The sequence below is a fragment of the Lepus europaeus genome, chromosome 1 (assembly GCF_033115175.1).
Source record: "Lepus europaeus isolate LE1 chromosome 1, mLepTim1.pri, whole genome shotgun sequence".
Taxonomy (NCBI): Eukaryota; Metazoa; Chordata; class Mammalia; order Lagomorpha; family Leporidae; genus Lepus; species Lepus europaeus.
This window is the reverse complement of record NC_084827.1, coordinates 139,819,536-139,844,198: the sequence shown is the minus strand read 5'-3', so window position 1 is coordinate 139,844,198 and position 24,663 is coordinate 139,819,536. Positions and strand designations below refer to the sequence as shown.

The 24,663-nt window shown below is 36.2% G+C and overlaps 1 protein-coding gene across 2 annotated transcripts in view; it reads left to right on the top strand.

The window, feature by feature from the left end:
- Nucleotides 1–24,663, top strand: part of HECW2 (HECT, C2 and WW domain containing E3 ubiquitin protein ligase 2) — a 335,902-nt gene that overhangs the window by 262,455 nt on the left and 48,784 nt on the right. For both annotated transcript variants that reach the window (XM_062189442.1, XM_062189447.1), the window contains 4 exons: nucleotides 1,202–1,304; nucleotides 4,101–4,197; nucleotides 17,808–17,891; nucleotides 22,331–22,440. In XM_062189442.1, the coding sequence (XP_062045426.1) occupies nucleotides 1,202–1,304; nucleotides 4,101–4,197; nucleotides 17,808–17,891; nucleotides 22,331–22,440 (394 nt within the window). The remainder of the gene's footprint in view (nucleotides 1–1,201; nucleotides 1,305–4,100; nucleotides 4,198–17,807; nucleotides 17,892–22,330; nucleotides 22,441–24,663) is intronic.

The window sequence follows — 24,663 nt, the reverse complement described above, 5'->3', positions numbered from 1 at the left end:
TCTTTCTTTTTCTGCCTTTACTAAAGTATAATTGATAAATAATAAAAACTATTAATAATTACAACTACTTTAGAAATACACATCAAGCATAGCAAAAGCTCTGAGGAGATTCATTTGACTTGATCTCAAAGGGAAGAGAAGTCTTCGTTGAGTAGGGACTGTTTGAACCAGGCTTTGAAGAATGGGTAAGAGCATTCTTGAAGGATAAGCAAACAGCAAAGGGTGGGGAAGATGTTTCTTGTGTTAGATCTTTAGAAAAATCCTCAGCCAACGGCTAACTGATGTAGTATGATAAAATGGTTGTGAAGGTTTCAGTGGGTGGGAATACAAGCTCTATTTTAAAAATATCAATATATCAATCTATGTTATTTTGCCTTTTGTTCTCTGCTTTTTCTGCTGTTCTACTATTGTCTTAAAAGACCTCTGGTATTTGGGGGAAAATGTTAAGGCAAAGCTAGACCAGTGTTAGAGCTTTCTACTAAGACTGTTAATGGGTATGCTTAGCTATCTGCTTTTGTGTATGAGTTTCTAAATCTACCATAAGTACAATAAATAATTCAGGTTAGCGCAACCCAATTTAGCTCCTCCACACCTGCTGCTGTTAGCTCCCTGTTGTGGGAGGCTCAAACCAGAAAGAGCTGTTGTGCCAGGTGCTCTAATAGGCATGTAAAATTGCTTCTAAGGAGATGATACATTAACTCAGAACCCCACAGGAAGATTGCTACTCTTCATCCCTCCTCTGCTGAGACAGGGAATTCTCCGGCCTGCCTTGGCCAATGGAAGGAACATCTTGGCACTGTCCCAATATATTTTGTACTACCCAGTTCTTCCCATTGACCTTATTGTTGCAAGTTGTGTTCTGTCAATGCAGAAGTTATTCCTGATCAACAGGTCTGCTATTTAGCTGCTGCAGTCTCAGTAATCATAAGCATATTGAACTACCTACAGTGCCACCTGCTAAATAGCCACTCTCCCACCTCCTTTTAAGGATATGGCTGTGCCATCCTTCTCTCTGTTCAGCTACTAAAGTGGGGCTTTCAAGGACTGAGAACCTTGTTTCAGCTTCACAGCTGGCAGCTGTTCCAGTCCTTTGGTATTTCACCATGCTCATTGTTAAGTACTTGGAACAATGTGGTTGAGATTGCTGATAGAAAGCTCTCTAGCTCTGAGCACAGAACATAAATGATGCTTGTGTTTGCAGGTGGGAGAAGATTCTCGCCATGCAGGACCACCAGTTCTTCCCAGGCCATCCAGTACATTCAATACAGTCAGCAGGCCACAGTACCAGGACATGGTTCCAGTGGGTATGTGACCCCATTCCAGAAGCTTTTCTCTGTGTTTTCATGTCAGAGGAAACCACGCATACTGTGCAAATACTTCCTTGTTGTCTGCCTGCTACTTTTGATCTCTATTCAGAAATTGCCACATTATCCTTAAGAAATTTAGAGCAAATCCCGGAGACTTAAATCTCCAAGGGCTTTGTCTTGCAAAATTCTATAGGAGATTTTAAACTATTATTATTCTGCCATTTCTGAGAACTATTATATTGCTGAAGTTGAGGAAAACTGTTTATTTTGCAATCATTGTAAGGTAAGCATTTGGACAAGTGTATACTTGAGGTTTGAGACAGAATTTAAATGATGTGGGAATCTGTAATAGCCTCACAAAATAAGAAAAGCAATGATAGCATATCTTTTTTTTTACTTGAGAGAATCAGAGAGGGAGACAGACAGGACTCTCATCTACTAATTCACTCCCCAGTTGGACAAAGGCTGGAAACATCACATTATGCCTTCCAGAGTCTGCATTGCCGGAAGCTGGAATTGGGAGCAGGAGCCAGAAATTGAACCCAGACACTCCAGTGTAGTATGCAGGCATCTTAATTGGCGTCTTATCTACTAGACAAAATATCTGCTTCAACAGCGCATTCTTGAGATATTTTGTAGCAAATTGGAGGCATCAAGAGCCTAAAAAAGAGAAAGTTAAAAATAAATCAATGCAGGCATATAATAGAAAACAACTTGAATAGTTATTAAAATAATAAGGTTTGGGGCCAGCATCGTAGCATAGCAGGTAAAACTGTAGCCTACAACACTGGCATTCCTTATTGGTGCTGGTTCAAGTCCTGGCTATTCCACTTCCAATCCAGCTCCCTGCTAATGGCCTGGGAAGAGTGGTGAAAGAGTGCCTAAGTGTTTGGGCACCTGCTGCCCAATGTGGAATAAAGCTCTAAACTTAGGCCTGGCTCAGCCCTGGCCATTGCAAACACTTGGGGAGTGAACCAGCAGATGGAAAATCTTTCTCTCTCTCTCTCTGTAACTCTGACTTTCAAATAAATAACTCAGTCTTTTTAAAACATTTGTTAAATGATAAGGTTTAAGTAAATCAGTGATTTTCAAGTATAGAACCTCTAAGGCAGGTGGAGAAGACAGGTGGATAGAGGAATGTACAAGTTCTTCTCTACAGCTTAAATTAGAGAAATTCTCTATTTGTTTGCTTCTGCTTTAAATTTTTTAATTAAAAAATTTATCTTGAAGTATAATGGCCATGACATAAAGAAGTTTGACAACTACTGATAGGAAGAAATCTAGGGTCAAAGTCTAGCAGTTTGTGTTTTATTATATCACTATTAACACAATACTAAATATTATGTAGAATTTTAAAATACTACACAATTTTTGCTTAAAATTTATCAAGTCTCTGCTCTTGGGTAGAATATAAGCTTCATCAATTCAATTACAAAAGTGTCTCCATTATTCATGTGTTATGAAATGTTAATTTAGAGAAACTCTGAGTTAGCAGTGGGATTTCATTTTAGCAGATAGTATCTATTAAAATGTCTTTTTCATATTTCATTAAAATATATATAGATAGTGTGACATAGCTAAAATTTGAGTTGATACATAAATACTGAAGCATACTTTTGTTTAATTGCTTGTTATTTTTAGGAAAGCATATTTCTTAATCATAGTTATAAACAAAACTGTTGACTGCACCAGGATCTCTCTTGTTTGAGAGTCAATCTGTTTTCTGTGAATTTGTGCCTCCTTCTGATTATTAATAAATATAACCAAACTGAATCATTTTAAAATTATTTTCTTGACAAGAGCAATATTAACAGGTCCTTAGTAAACTTTAATTAGCTATTTTTAAATTTCTTCATCCAGACTTGACTACGATATAGTGGTTATTTTAAAAACCTATTTTGTACATGGTTGATGATGATGATACTTATAACTGTTGATATTGTTGGTTTGGTAAAGAACTATTTGGGGCTTAATGTTATTTATTTCCATATAGAGTTTGGGAGTGCTCTGTCTTCTGCAGTTTAGTCATAGCTGTCAGTGGCAACTATGATATTTTGACAACTCTGGTTCTGACTCATAACCTCTGTCTGGCTGATACTCAATCAGAAGTTCGACCAGAAGATGGTTTTCTACTTCTGACTTACCATTTATTGTAAGGTTGATCCTGGTAAGCTTAAAATGATCAATGTCAGCAGTATTCCTGGAGAACTAAATATCATAAATATGGGGCTGATCAAATGGGTTTAATAAAAATATGTAAGTAGTGTCTGTCATTGTAGCATAGCGAATAAGGGGGCCTGCCTGTGACGCTGGCATCCCATGTGGGCATGGGTTTGTGTCCCAGCCGCTCCACTTCTGATTCAGCTCCCTGCTAATGGCCTGGGGAAAGCAGCAGCAGAAGACCCAACCGTCTGGGCCCCTGCCACCCACATGGGAGAACTGGAAGAAGCTCCTGGCTCCTGGCTTCTGCTTGAACCAGCCATGTCCATTGCAGCCATTTGGGAAGTGAACCAGCAGATGGAAGATCTCTCTATAAATCTGACTTTCAAACAAATAAAATTGTTAAAATATGCTTAATAAACCATTTCCACCAGATGTTTTCTAATAATCAGATAATAGGTTAGATACAAATTAGGATGTAATATAGTGGTAGTTAACACTGTAGCTCTAAGCTGTGAGCTTGAATACAAGGAATATTTGTCCAAAAACCAGATTTTTAAAAAGTTTGGATTTATAGCCAGAAAATAAATTACAATTTTCTAAAAAAAAGTTATATTTTCTGATATTTTTCAGCTTATAATGACAAGATTGTTGCATTTCTCCGTCAACCCAATATCTTTGAAATTCTACAGGAGCGTCAACCTGATCTCACTAGGAATCACTCACTCAGGTAACTGTAATATTCTCTTGCTTCAAGGTACCTAACTTTCAACCATTAAGTCTTAGTAACACAGCTAATCACTTTGGGAATTCACTCTTTTTCTTCTAGCATTCTTTACAAAGGCATATTGTGCACAAGTATTCTGTGTCATCAACATCAAGTCATTGTAACACTGGCTTCTCTCTATTAAGTATAAGAGTTGAATAAGCTCAACCAAAACACCTAGAATTCTCTTTAAAGAAGGGATATGAAAAACGAACAAAAATGTATAGTCACAATGCATCATAGATGTGTAGATGTTCAGAGTATAATTAAAATAATGAGAACTATCCTTTTGAAATATAGCTTGAATAAACCAAAGTAACAGAGTTTATTGAATTAAAATTGGTAAAGTCCTAGACTTGGTATTCACATTTTTACACACACACACACACACACACACACCCCACAGGGGAACACAAGTAGTAAGTCTGATCTTTAGTCCAACATTCCCTTGTATGAACCCTGTCTTCTAAACAACTCTTCAATGTACTGTGCTTGAAGCCAGGTTTTATTTTCTTGAAGACAGGCTGCTCCTCTTCTCTGACAAGCTTTCCTCATCTAAATTTAACAAGAGAGATCTTTCTTGTAAAGCCTAGTGCAAGTTCCCCCTCCTTGAAATCTTTCAACTCTGCTATGGACTCTCACTCATGATCTGGCATAGACTGTCTCAATTTCAGTGTGCTAGGCATCAGTAGGTGTGGAAAAGGAGTTTCTGCTGAAAATATTACATAACCCATTTGGTCTGCATGTTACCTGTACAGGCGTAAATATATTTTCCCAATGGTACCCTCCTGGCCCACAGCAGTGTTTATCAAATATTGGTTCATTTGTGCCAAAGTGAGCTTTATAAAATTCAAAATTCCAAGCCTCACCCCTTCCATCTCTTCTCTCTTCTCTGAGTTTATACCATTATCTTCCCACACCTTGGCTGGAAATATAATTCAGGAAGTCTGGTTAGAGGCCAAGCATTATTTTCTTAAAATATCTCCATGTAATTCTCATGGCACAGCCAGGTGTAATCACCTCTGGTCTAGACACTAATTTGATGATTAATCATGTAGTGTATCAAAGTGTGCTTTGTACTCTTTTGACTACTCAACTTTCATGCTTTGATATTTCAAATTCTTATGCTTTCTTTTCAAGTATGTTTTAAAATCCTTATGAATAGGGATCTGGTCCAACTCATCGATTCTCTACTGCTCAAATACCTAAAATAGCACTTTGTAATTAGTGACTGTATATATTTATTTGTTGATTGAAAATAAACTACCAGGACAGCACTATGGTGCAGTGGGTAAAGCTGCCATTTTCAGTGCCAGCTTCCTATATGTGCACTGGTTCGAGTCCCAGCTGCTCCACTTCCAATCCAGCTCTCTGCTTTGGCTTGGGAAAGCAGTAGAAGATGGCCCAAGTCCTTGGGCCCCTGAATCCATGTGGGAGACCTGGAAGAAGCTCCTGGCTCCTGGCTTCAGATTGGCCCAGCTCCAGCTGTTGCGGCCATCTGGGGAGTGAACCAGAGGATGAAACACCTCTCTCTTTCTCTCTGCCTCTGCCTCTGCCTCTCTGTAACTCTGCCTTTCAAATAAATAAATATTTAAAAATAAATAAATTAATTAACAAATAACTCTTGCAATGTTCTCAGTTTCTTATGTCTTTAAGGTTGTCATTAACTTCTAAAATTTCCAAAGGCTTTCACATATGACACTACAAGGGTTGCTTACATTACAGAAATCACAGTTTCACCGCGTTAACATCTAACTCAAGTTTTAGTGCTTTCCCCAGCATAAGCATGCTCTTCTCAGTCACAGAAAGATTATAGAAAATTATCCAAGTATGAATTTTGTGTGTTTGTTTTTAATGGCATCCACTCAGTAATCCGTAGTCCCCTAGAAAGTCTTGCGTAGGAAGTTTTAGTTAATAAAATTGTAGAAATGAGCTGTTCAGTGCTCTAATTAAAGATCCTAGAGAGTCCAGATTTCAAATCAGGGCAAACAAAATTTCTCCTCTTTTGTTAAGCACAGGATAACAGCTCCAGACAGTACACACACACACACACACACACACACTGAGAAGGAACTCCAGAAGTTTTCCACTTACTCTCAGCACTCCACATTATTGTTTAACGCAATGAACACATCTTTAAATCGTCACCATTGGAGAAATTAAGTGATTGAGTCCACCTGACTGGGCACCTAACCTGATCATTACTCTTCATTGAGCTGCGGGAACCTGAAGAAATCCTGACAAAAGGCAAAGCTACTGACCGTAGTTGGCAACTTTTTTTTTGTTTTGTTTTGTTTTGTTTTGTTTAGTTTCTGCTTTCTTAGTCTTAAATGTCTCCAATCTCGTGAGGATTGCTGAAGATTAATCTTCTAATATAGATCTCGCATGGTAATTTCTTGCTAAGAAATTATTTCATAGGCTTTAAAATATGTTTCACCTCTAACTTCTGAAAAGTTTACAGAATTTGACCATGGAAAGACTATGCAGCAGTAGTAAGTAGAAGGAAGCAGGAGCTTAACCCAATGAGAGAATGCTGATCCTCTTACCCTGAGTGTGTGTCACTCTGCACTTTGATTTTCTGAAAAGTTTTTGATAGTTAAGCATTTTGCTTATCATTAACAACATAAGAGGAAGTTCATATATATGAAAGAACATTCTGTTTCATATAATTAAAATTGCATTGTAATCAGTAGTCTCACAAATGCAAAGGAACAGCTGGAGATATTTAATATCACATTTTAATGATATTTCTGATAACAGATTTACGTGTGGCATAGAGATACTGAATAATCTGTGTGTCAGAGGTTACTTTGGACCATATATTCCAACCCTGGACAAGGGTTACCAATCCCATGGTAACTCTATACGTTCTTCCTCATCTGTGGCACAGCTACTCAAGAGAAAGAACCCTGCTTATTTTCTCTATGAAATAAAGGGGAAATAAATGATATGACTTGGGAACCTCTGGGTTTTTCTTGTAATTCCTCCTAAAACAGAGAAGAATAAGCAATTTATTTAGTTTGTGTCTGTATATAGCTTTTTCTTCCATAAGAGTTCACATGTCTATTGTTCCCTGTGGAATGACTATGATTTTCCATGCAATAGGACATGGATTTTACTTTCAACTGCTGTATTTATATCACTACTCTCCTCAAATTCATCTGTCCTGTAACTGTGAATAACACCAAGTTTTTCTTTTCTCCTTCTACATTTTAATCTTAGAAGAAGCTTATTTTCAAAAAAAAAAAAAGAGGCTTATTTTCCAAATTAGAAAAATCAGCATCAAAAGTGGGTACCAACATGGGGCAGACATTGTAGTGCAATAGGTTAAACCACCACTTGTGATGCTGGCATCCCACATTGGAGTACTTCCTGCTTCCGCCTAGGAAGGCAGTGGAAAATGGCCCAAGTGCTTGAACCCCTGCCCCTATGGGGAAGACCTGATGGAGTTCCTGTCTCCTGATCTTGGTGTGGCCCAGACCTGGCTGTTGTGGGCATTTGGGGAATAAACCAGATAAAGGGTCTTTCTGTCGATAACTCTCTCTGTGTCATTCTTTCAAATAAATAAGTAAATAAATAAATCAGAATTTGGTACTACCTCTAACGAGTAGTATTCCATTGGATTATTATATATTATTATATACTATCTTTGGTTCTCATTGAAAGTGTGATTACTCATACTGTTTATATACTGTGACATAGAAAATAAAAACTGAAACAGAATGTAGTAAATAGTGTATCTAAATGCAGAAAAACTTGTTAAAAACAACCTTTAATAATAATTAAAAACAATCTTAAAATGATATATTACATGTGCATGCAATAAAATGTTTGGTTTTGGTATTTATACAACATTGTGTTATGAAGAAGCATCTGGTGTAATAACCTGAGTTGAGATCTGAGATTCCTCTCTCGTTGTCCAGCCGTCTACTCTCCACCCCTCCCACTCTCCCCAGGCATTGATGATAATTATTCTGGGCACCAAGCTAACTCCCCTTTGAATGCTTTCTACATAGATTCCCTTGCCATGAGAATGAGATCTGTGACATTTTTGTTCATCTGTGTAAATCAGACCATCCCACATTTTATGTTTTTAGTAAATTCAGTAACTTGAAAGTCAAGAAATTCTGAGCTGTAAAAGGCAAATGGATGTGTCTCAGGATCACCATTATGGTATTTCAAGAGTCCTGAAGTTTTATTGTAGTTTAATTTTGCTCCATCTTTTCTTGTTTAAAAATAATATTTGCCCATTTTGGAATTATTAAACAATACAGACTTTTACGGAATAAAAAGCTAAATAAAAATAAAAATTTCTGTGGCCGCCAATGTGGTGCAGTGGATTAAGCTGCTGCCTATGACACTGGCATCCCATATGAGTGCCAGTTCCAGTCCTGCCTATTCTACTTCCAACCCAGCTCCCTGCTAATGCATCTGGGAAAGCAGCAGAAGATGGTCTAAGTACGTGGGCCTTTGCCACCCACATGGGAGACCCAGGCAGAGTTGGAGGCTCCTGGCTTCGGCCTGGCACACCCCTGCCTGTTGCAGCCATTTGGTGAATGAACCAGTAGATGAAGATCTCTCTTTCTCTAACTCTTCTTTCAAATAAACAAATGAATCTTTTAAAAAAATTTAAAAAGAGTTAAAAGTTTGCAAAACCTGTCAAAATTTCTAACCTATTTTTCATCTAGCTTTATAACAGATGTTTTTTTTCTATATCTAATATAGAGGTAGAAATAATTAATCTCAGTTAACATCTAACTGCTTAGTCTAAATAGCATGAATTTACATCTGTGAATTCTTATGCATTTTCCTGTTAAGATTTACTGTCTCTCTCTTAGTCCTCTGATTTGTTTCTGCTCACTCAGATGTCTGGACCAACATGGCAATCTTTTGATCTTTTTTGTACCAAATTTCAATAATAGGAAACCTGGATTGAGATTTTTCTAGGGTTTGACATCAGGATAATAATAGAATTTTTAAAGATACTTGCTTAAAATAATGAATTCACACTATATAGTCAAAGCCAGTGGAATGATCTGGTTCCCAGACATAACTCCCTGGGAGACCAGCAGTAATGGCCAGGTAGTAGGTTTTGATCCTAAGAGCTCAAATGTGGGCCTTGACAGACCTGGGCTTGGGTTCTCACGTTGAGATTTGTTCACCAGCTGACTCTGAATGTGGCATTTAACAACCTTCCAAGTTGTAACTGTCATCTGTAAAGTAAAGATAGAAATTTCTAAGTTGTGGGATTTCTTTGAAGATTAAAAGGACATATATATATATATATAATGTGTATATATTATATGTATATATATATATATATCAAGCACTTGCTATTGTGTAAGCATAGTAGGCATACAGTGAATTTTATATATACATATAGATATGTATATATAAAATTATATTAGTTGTCCTCACTTATTCCTTGTACCATGAGGACACAGTTTAAAGTAATTTGCCCCTAAACTTACTCTAATTCTCAAAATCCCTATTCCTGAGACTGACCATACCTGTAAGTGGAAACATGTGGTCCTGTGAATCTAATTGAACTGCAGCTAGGAGCTCTTTCATTCCATGATTAACATCTGGGTGGAATATTTTTCTAAAGCTGTTTTTACACAGTTTTTTTTTTTTTTTTTAAGATTTATTTATTTGATTGAAAGGCAGAGTTAGAGAGGGGTAGAGGCATAGACAGAGAGAGAGAGAGATTTTCTATCTGCTGGTTCACTCCCCAGATGGCCACAATGGCCAGAGCTGAGCTGATCCGAAGCCAGGAGCCAGGAGCTTCTTCTGGGTCTCCCACAAGGGTGCAGGGGCCCAAGAACCTGGGCCGTCTTCTACTGTTTTCCCAGGCCATAGCAGAGAGCTGGATTGGAAGTGGAGCAGCTGGGAAACGAACCAGTGCCCACATGGGATACCGGCATCACAGGCAGCAGTTTTACCAGCAATGCCATAGCACTGGCCCCTGTACTGTTTTCGATGGGGAACTTTACTCTAAAGTCTTTTACATGTATGGTAAAACCAGACTTGATTAATTCATGCCTAGAAAGAATTCATGACTAGACAGAAGACATCACAAGCAGTTTTATTATAAATTAAATTTTTAATAATTGTGTGTATTTATGGGGTGCAACATGATCATTTGATACATATATGTAAATTGTGTGATGATCAAATCAAGGTAATTAGCACAGCCATCTCCTCCATCATTTCTTTGTGCTGAGAATATTTAAAATCCTCTCCTCTGGCTATTATTTAAGTATCCATTAAATTATTGTTAACTGCAGTCACCCTGCTGCGACTTAGAAGTTCTAATCAGAGATTTGGGTTATTGTTCCCTGTTCTGTGACTTCTGCAAAAGGAACAACTGCCATTCATATTTTATTTAAACATACATGTTAATTTCCAGATGTATATGTACTTTTGGTATATTCATGGATAGACTGCCATAACTACATAATTATTAGTTTTAAAAAAAAGAAAAAAAATACTGATTAGTCAATTACTTAACATAAAAAGTCACAAAACAAGAATTCTAATAGCCAAAATTAGTTTACATACTTTTCAGAATAGCACAAACAAGTACTTGTTAAATTGTTTTCCTGTAAATATGGTTCCTTGATATAACTGAGAGTTTCCCAAATTGTAAATATTTTTATCCACTAGATATTTCTTCAAAATGTTTGTTTACTTGCTGATAAAACAGGGTTTTCAAGTCTTTTCTCACATGAGGAATAAACATGTTTTAGTTGTATCTTTTTAGTTGTTAAGTTTTGCTTTTTATTTTGCCATTTATTTTGTTTCAGTTATCAAGAAAACAATGTGGTAAAATGTTGCCTTTTGTTGGTAGTTGGTCAGATATGGAGTCTCTGTGGACCAAAGCAAAATAATACTGAATCCAGCCTCCATGATTTCCCCAAACCCACAAGAATAATTAGTCCATTTCTAAAATCATAAGGAACAATGAGTATTGCTTAACATAGGATAAAATGCTCTTAATGAAATCTGTTTTTACATGTATTTATTATTAGTATTATAGTGAATCATCCATTATTAGTGAAACAGAAGTATTTCTTACAAAGAAAACAAAATAATAATTCCCTCTGTTAGTATTTTTCTCTTTTTTTTTCTCTAGCAGTAGACTTAGATAGTAATGAAAACTCTCTTCAGGAAAACTGACATAGCATCAGTGTTGCTTAAATTAAAATTACCTTGTTTTAGCCGGCTCCGTGGCTCAACAGGCTAATCCTCCTCCTTGCGGCGCCGGCATACCAGGTTCTAGTCCCGGTCGGGGCGCCGGATTCTGTCCCGGTTGCCCCTCTTCCAGGCCAGCTCTCAGCTATGGCCCGGGAGTGCAGTGGAGGATGGCCCAAGTGCTTGGGCCCTGCACCCCATGGGAGACCAGGATAAGCACCTGGCTCCTGCCTTTGGATCAGTGTGGTGCGCCAGCTGCAGCACGCTGGCCACGGCGGCCATTGGAGGGTGCACCAACGGCAAAGGAAGACCTTTCTCTCTGTCTCTTTCTCACACTGTCGACTCTGCCTGTCAAAAAAAAAAATAATTACCTTGTTTACTGCACATTGTCCTGCATACAAGTGGCTACTATTAACATTTCACATTGAATAAGTTATTACCCTCAGATTCTTTGGAGCAAGAGATACATTACACAGAAAAAATTGTTTGTAAATCCATCGTAATGCCAGTGTACTGGAGAATTGGATATGATATGTGTCTTACTTTTATAAATTACAGTGGAAATAGCATACACTTAAAATATTTAAAAATATCTGTGCTTTCCTACCATATTTATTGTTACATACTAGTATCCCAAATGTAGTATAAGCTATATGAAGTTAGTTTCTGTGTTTTGCTCATCTTTTTAATCCTAATAGGACTTCTCACATTGTTGCATGTAATGGATGTTTGATAAGCATTTATTAAGTAAATCAATTTCAGAGGCCATACATATAACTGAGAATTAATAATAACACTTTAAACTATTCCAGTGGGCAAGCAGCTATATTTCTGTTACATAGAGTGACCTAAATAAAGACACAGAAATCATCTTTTTAATGTAGCAGTGATGTATCTTTGTATATCATACTATGCATTTTATATCCCAAAAAATCAAAGCAGTTATTTGTTTTGATAGCTAAATTTCTCTAAAACATAGCATTATCTTGGGTATTGAGATGATTTTGAATAATGTTCAATTACATTAGGATTTGATTAATATTATGTTTTATTTTTGAATTAATTTGGGTACAATTAAATATTTATAATTGTCCTTTTTCTCTTCTACAACTATAGTTTTCATGTCTTCATTCCTTTTACTTCTTGAAATAAAGGTTTCTTATTTTCTTTATGTAGGACATGAATGCTTTCTGACAAAATGTTTCATGTTTTTGTTGTAGGTGGAATTTTTTTTATTGATTGCCAAAATATAAGCAACTACCAGGTTTTTTTTTTTTTAGTATTATTTTCCAGAGATTGGTACTTCAAGTTATTTTTCCCTTTGCCTTGATGTTTATGTTACTGTTTGGAAAATACTACCTTATCCCAATAATCCTTTTATGAGCTATGTAGCTGGTTTTCCCATTCCAGGTGTTTCATAGTAACTAATTTTTGTGGGTTTTTTGTTATGTATATTTTGTATGTTTTTGTGTATGTATTTTTAAGAATAAAATAATAACATAATATATTTTAAAGTCCTGAGTATGTTTAAAATTGAAATTCTTGTTACCAAATTCAGAAAAAATTATTATAATTCATAAGAAAATGTGACCATCAATCTGTAGGTTAGCATTCCAGTGTATTCCTAGGTCTTAATTCTTTAGAATAATGGACTTTGGATTCCAGCTGTGAGAATGGTAGATGCTTTTGTGTGAATTCCTATTATGAAATACGAAATGGTTTTGTTTCCCAGTAGTGCTTCCTCCTCCACACAGAGGATATGTTCCAAAATCCCCAGTGGATGCCTGAAATCATATGTAGCACCAAACCCTATATACGCTATGTTTTTCCTATGTGTATATTCACCCATGGTAAAGTTTAATTTACAAATTAGGTACTGTAAGAGACTAACAACAATAATTAATAGTAAAATAGAACAATTATAACGAATATGATAGTAAAAGTTACTTAAAACATGAATTATTTATTTCTAGAAATTTCCACTTAATAATTTCAGACTACGGTTGGCCATGGGAAATTGAAATCATGGAAAGCAAAAAATGTAGAAAGGGAGGGCTATTTATGAATGTAGAACTTTGTTTCATTGGGAATAATGTTTCCTATTATCCATTGAATTATGAGACATGTAGACTGTTCATATGTGTTATCTCTTTGATACAACATTGCTTCCATTTTATAGAAAGGTCATTATCTATCATAGAAATACTCAATAAATATTCATGAAATAAGCTAAGATGAACAACATGATTAGAACAATTTGCTAACAACAGAAAACAGCAAAAGGATTTGGGTCACCAGAAATCTAGTTTGGCTTTCTTTTCAGTAGTTATGCTGATTGTTGAAGAATGAACACATAATTAAGAGACATATCTAATAATATTCTCAGTAGTTTAAAATTTTTGTGTGCTTACTATACAGGCTCCAGGCTAGGTATTTTCTTTACCTTCTGTAATTATGCTGACTTTAAGATGAGGAAACAACCTAAGAGAATTAAGTAATTCTCTAAGTTCCTAGCATGGGGATACTTTACATCCATTTATGACAAATTTTGCCCCTAGACATGTGGGTAGTTCATTTCACTTCTAGGTATCTATAAGAATCACATGATCGCAATGGACTTGAATTTTCAAATGTAAGCTATATAGTGGGAAGTGAAAGAAAAAACTTTCTACTTTTTGGCTCTGTCCATCAAGTCAGACAGTGTCTTCTGACTGTAATAATCAGTATGAATGGTCAATGCTAATTTTCCTTTCTTGACATTTTACTGTTAGGGAAGTCAGGAGTACTTCTCTAAAACTTCCCTAAGGCGTCTTTAGAAACCTAAGTATTTGTGAATGTGTCACTGAACTGCAGAAACCCTGGTCTACAATCCAGTGTTTTGTGGTTTAGAGCATTGCTGCTTCTGATTGTTTCTGAACCCGTGCTCCTCTTTAACTTCGCCAAAATGTTGGTCGGTTTCTGTGGGAATTCCAACCTTGAGACTTTGTTTGTTGTCCTCAGATGATCTGCCAGAGCTGATCTTCCGGAGGTGGAGGTGAGAGGAAGTGGCCACAGAGGCCTAGATTTGTGAGAGTCCTGGGAGACTTTCCTGAAGTCATCACTATGCAGATTAGCATCTTGTTTTATCGGTTGGGAGTTTTCTCACCAAGAGATTGCTTCTGTGCCTTCTCTGGGTTTCCCTTAATAGTAGATTCTGTTTTAGTATATAATCTGACATCAGCTTCCAGATTTTCTTTTTTGTTTTTTTTTGTTTTGTTTTTTTTTTTTTGGCTACAGCAAAAAATGGAAGCAAGACTGTTTATTCCAAATACCACTAAGGGAAACTTTTAGGAGCCAAACCTGTTATTTTGGCATTAGTTGGTCAGGTGCCTGACTTGCATTTTAGGAAGCACTTATTGTGTGCACAGTACCATGCACTACTTGGTAATTGAGGAGCACAAAGATAAAGGAGGAAGGATTTCTGCCATCAGGAAACTCGTATTTCAAAAGGAATGCACTTATGCTAACAGCTTTTGTGAACTATAGAATGAAAAAATATACAAAGTAAGTAAAAACTAAATACACTTATTTTAGTCTTTTTGAGCATCAACATGAAAACACAAAAGCTTCTTGCAGAATTTGAGATTATGTCTGCAGATTACTGTTAGACAAGGACACCAGGTTGAGAAACAGGTCTACAAAATATTGGGTAAACACCTAATAACAACAAGGGGTTCCTTTTTATATTTTCTCAGAAAAGATTGGTGACACTTCAGATGTCTAGTGACTTCTCTCTTCCTCAGCCTTGATCTACCCTGTGACAGTTGATAAAGGAATGCCTTCTTTGTTTCTATATGACACATTTAAATGACTATAGGAGCAGGTATAAAGGGTAAATAGAGTTCAGTTAAGTGAACAGACAGGTTAATATTTTCACATTAGAATTTCACACTAGAATTGCCAGTTGCCATTCTCGTCCATTGCACCACATGCTTCTTGACTAGAGATTTTGTTTTACTTTCTGATGGATTCCCAGTGTGTGGTCCCATATCCAGCACTTAAGTGAGGACTCAGAAAATGTGTGCTGATGAATGAGCGAATGGTGGTATAAGAAAGTACCTGTAGCATGAGGTACATCAGATAACATGTTCCGTTTCTGGAAGCATGTGACCCATAGCTTGTCACTGTGATATATTAACTGGCCTGGTAGAAAACTAGTCTCAGCCTGCCTTCTGGTATGTTCTTGCATGAAAAATAAGATCAGTTGCTTTCACTGCCTAGTTGCTAGGATCTGAAAAGTGATGAAAAGTTTCCCAGTTGGCATACTTCCTCTGGCGCCTTCTCGCTTTCCTTTCCTCACTCTGTCATCCTTGTGACTCAGGGAGCTATGATGGTTTTCTTATTCACAGGAAGCCTAAAAGCCACTGTCCAGAGCATAATATTTTTACCATCGTTCAACCCATTGTGTTTAGCTCTAGTAAAGGGAAATGGGAGGGTGCTCAGCCTGTTTGTAGGTTTTGTTCTATTTGCCGGGATTCATCGTGATGCAGATGAAGGAAATAAACTGCATATTTGTTGAAGATAGCTTTTGATTCTTCAAGTTCAAAGCATATTGTTATTGACCCTTGTAAGAGTACTTTTTGGTTCAGTTCATTTCTCTCCAAGATAACTTTGTATCTTAATTTCAACATTTCAATCTCTTATCAAAAAAACATTCTCCAGATAATGGGCCTTGTTTTCCATCATGTGCCTCAGGCATAGGATTCTAACACTTGGAAGAAAATATTCAGCCTGGTTCAAGCCTTCAAGCTGAAATATGCAAAAATATTATGCAAACTGAAACTAGCTAGGAGAAAATAAGGACTAAAATGTTTATCATGCATTGTATACTGTTTGGTTAAGGGCAAATTAATTGAGTTTTCTATACATTAGGGAAGTTTTCATCTGAACAATCAAACCTTGCCTTCTACCTCCTTGCTTTCAGACCAGTAAGTAACCTTAAGAAAATTCAGATTTTAGAAATATAAAATACAGTGGGAATCTATGAAAAACAGCAAATGGAAAAGTAAAATGCACTATAGATAAGAACTAAATCTGAATACATATTTGCATTAGAGGTTGGTATTTACTTCAGAGTTCAGTAATTTGATTATTGTCTCCTCAGCACTCAGAATAAACTTGCATATTTGCTTTGGCCTTTCTGTTTCAATCAAATGGAATGGTTTCAGCACTGTAGTTTTTTTCCTTGTCTTATAAAAACTGATGGGTCTGCTTTGACATAGCATGATGTAAATAAGGGGAAACAGCTGGGGAATTTTTATGGAAATGATATTTATATAATGCATTGAAAATAGTAAGATGACAGTGACTCATAAAACAAAAAGAAAAAAATGAGTGTCATAATAGTAGAAGTAACATTGTGTTTATATATATGCACATGTATATACTTATACATTTCCATAGGTCTACACACAATCTACTTCATCAACTGTAGTAACCGAAAGTATTTGAGTTTTTCACTTATTTTAAAAGCTATATATACTTATATTGAATATACTTGTTATAATGCATAGATAATATCTGCTTCAAAGTAGTAATGCACTCATCACATATGACTTAAAGATATAGCATTAGGAAAACAGATAAATATACCTATGCAACCCCTTTTTGGAGCAGTGAGGGGTGAACCTGACTATTTTTTGGAAGAACATGGATCATCCTATGCCCACAGCTTAATTCAGACCCACAACCAACTTTAACTCAAAGCAGGGACTGGTTTTATGGTTGAATGGTATTACTACTTCTTGTAGTACTCAGGGAACAAAATAATCACAGTACTAAAATTATCTTTTTTCCCCCAGTGTTATAATTGGGAGATGTTGAAACACACAAGGTCATTCTTCAAGGCAAGGACCAAGTCTCTTGGATGTATATTCCTAGGATATTACACAATTAGTGCCACTTAATAAGCAACAAAAAATTACCATATTATGTAGGATCTCTGTCTTTAATGTGCTGTACACCCTTATTTAATGCTATAACTAGTACTCCAACAGTATTTTTTTTTTCTTTTCTTTTCACTTTGTGTTGCTATATGGGGGCAAACTGTTGAAATCGTTACCTAATATATACTAAACTGATCTTTTGTATACAAAGAGAATTGAAAATGAATCATGATGTGATAGGAAGGGGAGAGGGAGCGGGAGGGGGGAGGGTTGTGGGTGGGAGGAAAGTTTTGGGAGGGGGAAGCCATTGTAACCCATAAGCTGTACTTTGGAAATTTATATTCATTAAATAAAAGTTTAATTAAAAAAAATTACCATTATAAAATCAGTTTTACCACAGAGTTATGTCCCAAAAGCCTACCACATATATTTTGAGCTATTTCTTTGCTTGAATAGGGAGAAGATCCAGTTTATCCGCACTGAAGGGACCCCAGGGCTGGTGCGTCTCTCAAGTGATGCAGACCTGGTGATGTTGCTCAGGTATGTGACAACAGAAAGTCTTACAATAGAAGGTCTCCTGTCATTGGGTGTTATGGAGTGTTAACAGCAATAGGTACAATAGGTAACCTAAAAATGCCTTTCCTTTATTCTTAAAGACATATTCATGTTGAAGATTTAAGGTGCTGACTTAGTGATAGTTTGTTTCAGATTGTGTTTGTTATACTTGAAATCTGTTTAATTCTATTTTTACTTTGCTGGTAAAGGAAGTGTTGGTGAAAGAAAAGTTGTATAGACTAATGAATGAATTGACACACTCAGAGAACGGAACAGAAGGTATCTAAATATAGTACACATAGTTTACCCTTCAATGTAGAAGGGAAATCATTCTATATTTTCTTTCAAATATTTTTCCTCAAAATGTGCTTTGTTCCTATTTTTGATGCAAGACATTTCTTTGTTTTTAGAGTTTGGGTTTGGGAAATCAGATCAGAAAGTTGAAATTTGATCACTGGTACTCATGCCATCTTGATAGTCCTTCATACAACTGAAAAATTTTATTTTTTCCCTTGCTGTTAGACTAGCTTTGGTTTTAAATTTTAGAATAGTGTAGAGGGGAAACTTATAAGCTTTCAAAAGTCTTTCTTATTTTTAGTATTATCCCTAAAATATAAGCAAGCCAAATAAAAGTAATGCTTTGCTGTACCCAGTAGTTGAGAGATACCCACTCCATAACCTCCATAGAGTTGAAAGGAATGGTATGCTGAACCATTCAAATAATGCTTTACTTATCCCTAAGTGCTAGCAACCCGATTTCTGTTTTTCATGATGATCTTGACCCTAACCATTTCTAACTCTCCACTTGGTAGTTACCGTATCTATTCCCATATTCCTGACTACCCCCTTGATTTTTACCAGAAAGTTATTATCCTTTACCATGTAATTGAAGTGTAATTCAAAAGAATGTAATCACTCTCTGTAGAAACTTCACTAGACTATGAACAGGACCTGTTGCAGATGTGTTATGTGGTTGCGTATTTGAAAACTCATTCATATATAAAAAATAAGACCGCATTTCCCCCTGTTTGGGAAAATAATCATGTACTCAGAAGCTAAGGAGACTCTGGAGAAGTATAAAAACTTAATGTGTGGATAATAGTTCTGTAATCATTACCATTCTAGACTTTTACTTCCTCTGATCAAATGTGTTTATTATTTTAATAATAGTACACAAAAACCAATGTATTACATATGAAAGCTTAATAAATAATATTTAAGGATTATTGAAAAATGTTGGATTTTAATCATATCCTCAGTTCTTTATATTTTGTTCTCCTTTGTGTTAGAGTAATTTGAATTGGTGACTATAAACTCAAACAGTGTACTTGTTATATATGTAGTAAAAGACTTTTCGTCTTTTCTATGTTTTGTCTATTTCTGTGAAAAGAAAATTACTTCTGGTACAAATGGACTTGATTGTCAGTAAGCTTCAGTGTAGAAACAGTGTATCTCTAGGACATTATTCAATTCAGAATATATCCATGCAAAATTATTCCAGTATGACTATTATAAAACTCAAGAATAAGATGACCTTATTGCATTTGTTATTGATCAGTCTGTTTTATGTATTCTTTCACTAATTTAAGTGAAAAATTTTCTATGTCATATAGGAAATGACTATTTAAAATTATGATAGTAGAAGATACTACAAGTAAAAGCATAAAGAAAAGTAATAAACTGGAAGGGTATATTCACAATACATAAAATAAAAATGTCATGAATACATAAAGAATGCCTGCAAATTAAGATAGCTTAAAAAGAAAAGTAGGTAAAGGATTTCAAGGGCATTTCATAAACCTTGAAATATGACTAACCATTAAATTCAAGGAAACATGCTACAAATAAGAAAATGCAATTTCAAATAATAAGACACCATTTCACACTATTTGGTAAAAATCAAAAAGTCTGATAATACCAAATGAGACATAGGAGCTGTAATATGGTCTGTACTTTGTGGGATTACATTTTCTACATCTTTGGAGTACAAATTGACACTATCATATATAGTTGAAAAGGCATTTAAATAATAATGACTAAGCAGATCTATTTTTATATATATACTTTATTTATACAAGGAAATTATTTTTACATGTACAGAAGTTGACCTAAAATATGTTCATTGTACCAAGTAAATATTTCTCAAAAGAGGTATGGAAAACTAAAGTATATGTTCATAGAATGGTCTACTGTAAAGCAAGTGAAAGGAATAAATTATTTCCTTATGTATCCGCTTAAACATCAGAACTGTATTATTGAATGGAAACAATCTCAAGTATATGAGTATGCTTACATAACATTTGTGTGATTTTTAACAATCTATAAACACTATATATTATTTATCTGTAAACATGTTATAAAATAGAAATTTATGGAAAGAAGTATACCTGTTAAATCATGAGAGAGGAGAACAAAAGGGACTTCATATACACATATGGATGCACATCCACACTAACATAGATATATGGAGTCAGATATATGCAGGTCTATTTATGTATGTAATGTGAAGAAAAAATGATAGTTAATATTTATTAATCCTAGATGATGTACATCAAGTGTCTTATGTTCTCTCTTTTATGTATTACATTTTTTATGTAAAGAAATTTATCTTTTGGCTGGTGCCGCGGCTCAATAGGCTAATCCTCCGCCTGCAGTGCCTGCACACCGGGTTCTAGTCTTGATCGGGGTGCCAGATTCTGTCCTGGTTGCCCCTCTTCCAGGCTAGCTCTCTGCTGTGGCCCAGGAGTGCAGTGGAGGGTGGCCCAAGTCCTTAGGCCCTGCACCTGCACAGGAGACCAGGAGGAAGCACCTGGCTCCTGGCTTCGGATCAGCGCGGTGTGCCGGCTGCAGCGGCCACTGGGGGATGAACCAATGGAAAAAGGAAGACCTTTCTCTTTTGATATACATGATTTCTGATTATTGGTTATATTTAAAGGAAAGAATAAATGTTATGAACAGAAGTGTAGATGTCTGAGGAGAGAGTGCTGCTTCCTACTTGTTAACAAATTAAGCTATAGGTTACTATATCTTTGGGGTATTAACTACTCCATGAGACTTTCGCTTAGCAACTAATTTAAAATTTGTTATTCTAATAGTTATTGATTTATTGAAAAAGAGTCCTACTTCAGGGCTTAATTTTGTATTAGTAGTAAGAGGTGACTTTGACTTATAGTCTAAAAGTATAGTGGTAGCTTCAAATCATGTAGAATATTTTTGCTACAGTGGTCTTGCAGGGGTGTACATGTGGATGAAGAACCAGAGGAAGAATTACCAGGTTGTTATTGCACTGCTGTATCTGAAGGTTTCTCAGCTCTAGTAGTATTGACACTTGGGGATAGATGAGTTCTGTTCTTCCTCCCTGCTTCTTCTTTTCCTTTTTTTTTTTTTTTTTTTTTTCAGGGAATTATCCTGTGTATTATAGCATGTCCAGCAGCTCCTGACTTTTACCCACCAGATGCCGGTAGCACTCCCTCCCTCTGTTAAAACAACCAAAACTGTGCTCAGCCATTAGCTTGGTTGAGAATCGTCTTTTCTTAAACCTTGGCAGGATTAAACTGTAGTGATTTCTACTGAATGTTTTCTGAAAATGTAACAAGTTTTAGGTTTGAATAAATTTGAGGAAAAAAATATATTTCTGCTCTTTGGGCAAGATTATTTATTTTAGCTTAATCCTATCAGCAGTGGTTTTCTTTACTATGATATTTAATGAAACATTTAGGATTCCAAGATCTCAGGTCTCTCTTTATTATCTTTTAGGAGAGTATTAGAAACCAAAATATTGATATGGAAGAGAAAAGATCAACTGAATAATCTAAAATCAAAATCTTCACATCTAAAAAAAAAATAGAATGCCAGAGTAAACAAGGGAGCTAATTATTTAGCAGTTGTAATTATTTGGGAGATGTTTTATTTTATTTTACTCTTCATTCTTCAATTAAATCCAGAGTTCTTTGAAGGCTGAGACCTCAACAAATATTCCTTGGAATGGAGATACTTTGTGTATGTGTCATGAGTTCTCAATCAACATTTTCTATTGTGTTTGAACCTTATTTCCAAATCTAAAACCTCAGGTACTTTTCTCAAACAAACATATACACCAGGAGAAGCACCTGGCTCCTGCCATCGGAACAGCGCGGTGCGCCGGGCGCAGCGCGCTACCGCGGCGGCCATTGGAGGGTGAACCAACGGCAAAAGGAAGACCTTTCTCTCTGTCTCTCTCTCACTGTCCACTCTGCCTGTCAAAAATAAAAAAAAAAATGGTAAAATAGAGATCATAGTGTCCAAAGTTAGTAGTGAAAAAGGAAAATAACTGTAGGTTTTACAAAAGTTTTAACAGCCAGCTGTTCTGTGCCAAGGATTACCTATGGGAGAAAGGAAGCAGGTGCCTCTTTGGCTAAGACATTTTGTTTCTTGTCTTCCCACAGTTTATTTGAAGAAGAGATAATGTCGTATGTGCCTCCACATGCCTTACTCCACCCCAGCTACTGTCAATCCCCCCGCGGCTCCCCGGTGTCATCTCCCCAGAACTCACCAGGTAAGTCTACCTGCTGCTCACAGTGAATTCTCTGAGGAGTGAACCCTAAAGTCAGACCTCTCTCCTTCATAAAGCACAGGAAGGGAACACTTTGGATGCATCTTTTATGTTACCACAGGTGCATTGTTGCATGGTCTTTGTTGTCTCATAAAAGTGACTTGTTTCCCTTGAGATTTCAGAAGAAAAATAGTGAATAGAAAGATAAATGTTAGTGGTATGGCATACTCAGGTTTAGAGTTTACTTTTTATTGTATTATTTAATTCCTAATATATTCTGGAAAATATTAGGGAACCAAATACTGTGTTAGTTTGCTGCATTTTAAAAAATGGTAGTTAGGAAACCATTTGATAGACAATAGAAATAATGTGTAATGTAACTCTCAAGAGATAATATAGAATTTACATTATTCAGTTTAATAGCCTTGGATATATTCCCCTGCCAAGTTTATTAACTACTTTAAATAAGAAGAATAGTGATAGATGGACAGAAAGAACATATTGATAGATACACTCAAATTTGTTAAGTTACAACTCTTTTTGAAAGAGGTAGGTGTAAGTGAAGGCATGAGGGGGCAGATGAGTGGATGTCAATGAACAGTAGAAAATTCAGCTTAGCAAATAAGTGTTTTTTGAGGGTAAATATGATGTTGACAGAATATCAGCTATATTTATCCTTACCATAGGCAATATATTATCTACACTGGAACAGCTGTTAGAATTTAAAGCTATCTCAGTAGAAATCTAAACTCCGTGTGTATAACTAAAACTGCTGTATGTTTCTTGATTTATAACATGTGCTTTCACATACTGCTATGATAATGAAGTGACAGCCTAATTGAATACTGTGAACAGAAAAAAGGTCTATTAATTTGTTCATTTAACACAGATTTATTGAGCATCCAACAATGTTCTGAGCACTAAATTAGACCCTGGTACTACAAAGATGACTAAGACAGTTTTTGCCTTTGAAGGATTAATTATGGAGTGATGAGCCAATAATGGCTCTGTAAAGTTCTGTAGTTAGCCCTGTAATGAAGAGATGTATGGGGACATAAATGTGGGAACAGTTGTCTCTCCAGGGATGGGGCTGGGGTGTTTGGGGAAAGATGGAAATAACAGGGTGAAATGGGGCCTGGAAGGCTGATGAATGGATGACCAGGCAGACCAGAGAGCGAAGGACATTCTAGTCAAAGTGGTAGTATAAGCTGTGCCACAGAAGCATGAAAACACAAAGAATCATAGTTCAGGGTAAATTAATGCATACAAGTGAAGGAAAGTTCCCAAAGCTCAGATTGAAAGGTAGGCTATGGCCAGTTTGGTCATTGGAGTCTTACTCTGTAGTCTGTATGAAGCCACTGGGAATTTATAATAAGGAATACCAGTGATATCCTGTTTTCTGAAGATCAGATTGGTGGAAATAGGGACATGGATTAGATGACAAGATAGACTAGAGTCCGAGAAAAAAAGTTTTGGAGTCTGCTACATTATCCTGAAGACATGATAAGAGGCTGCATGGTAGTGGAAATGGAGACAAGGGAATAAATTCAAGGGATATAGGATGCTGAGTCCAGACGGGGAAGAGCCAGACAGATTTGAGGGTCCTTACTCCCTGACTACTAGGCAGATGTTAGCATCAACCGCTAGGAAAGGAAAAAGGTAAGGCTGGAGAGGAAAGGCTACATGAGCCTGGTTCGGACATGTTATGTGAGGAATTTGGGGGCCATCAGAGAAATTCTGAAAGACAACCCTAAAAGACAGTCATGGGACCAAGGGAGACTGCTAGCTGGGAACTCAGTGTCCTAATGTCAGCTGAAGCCCAGAGCATAGATTAAAAGAACCAAGGAGGATGGTGACAAGAAGAACCCCAATATCTAAGGGATGAGTCAAGGTGGAGAATCAAGTGAAAGAAAGAGAACCAACAGATTTTAGAATACAGTTAGAAAGGCCTGTTCAAAGGAGCCAGTTTTCCAGAAGTGGTTAACAGAATCAAATGCTCTAAGTGTTCAGGAAGAGTGAGGTCTGAAAAGAGGGTACTGGGTGTGAATATCATGAAGTTGAAAATGGTCAGTGCTGTGAAGTAATAGGCTGTAAATGGGATTGTGATACCCAATGTAAAATACAGGAGTGTAGAATATCTTTTCACAAAGAATGGAGATAGACCAAAAGCAAAATAGGACAGACATTAGAAGAGTAAAAGAAGGGATTTAAGGATAGGTTGAGCCT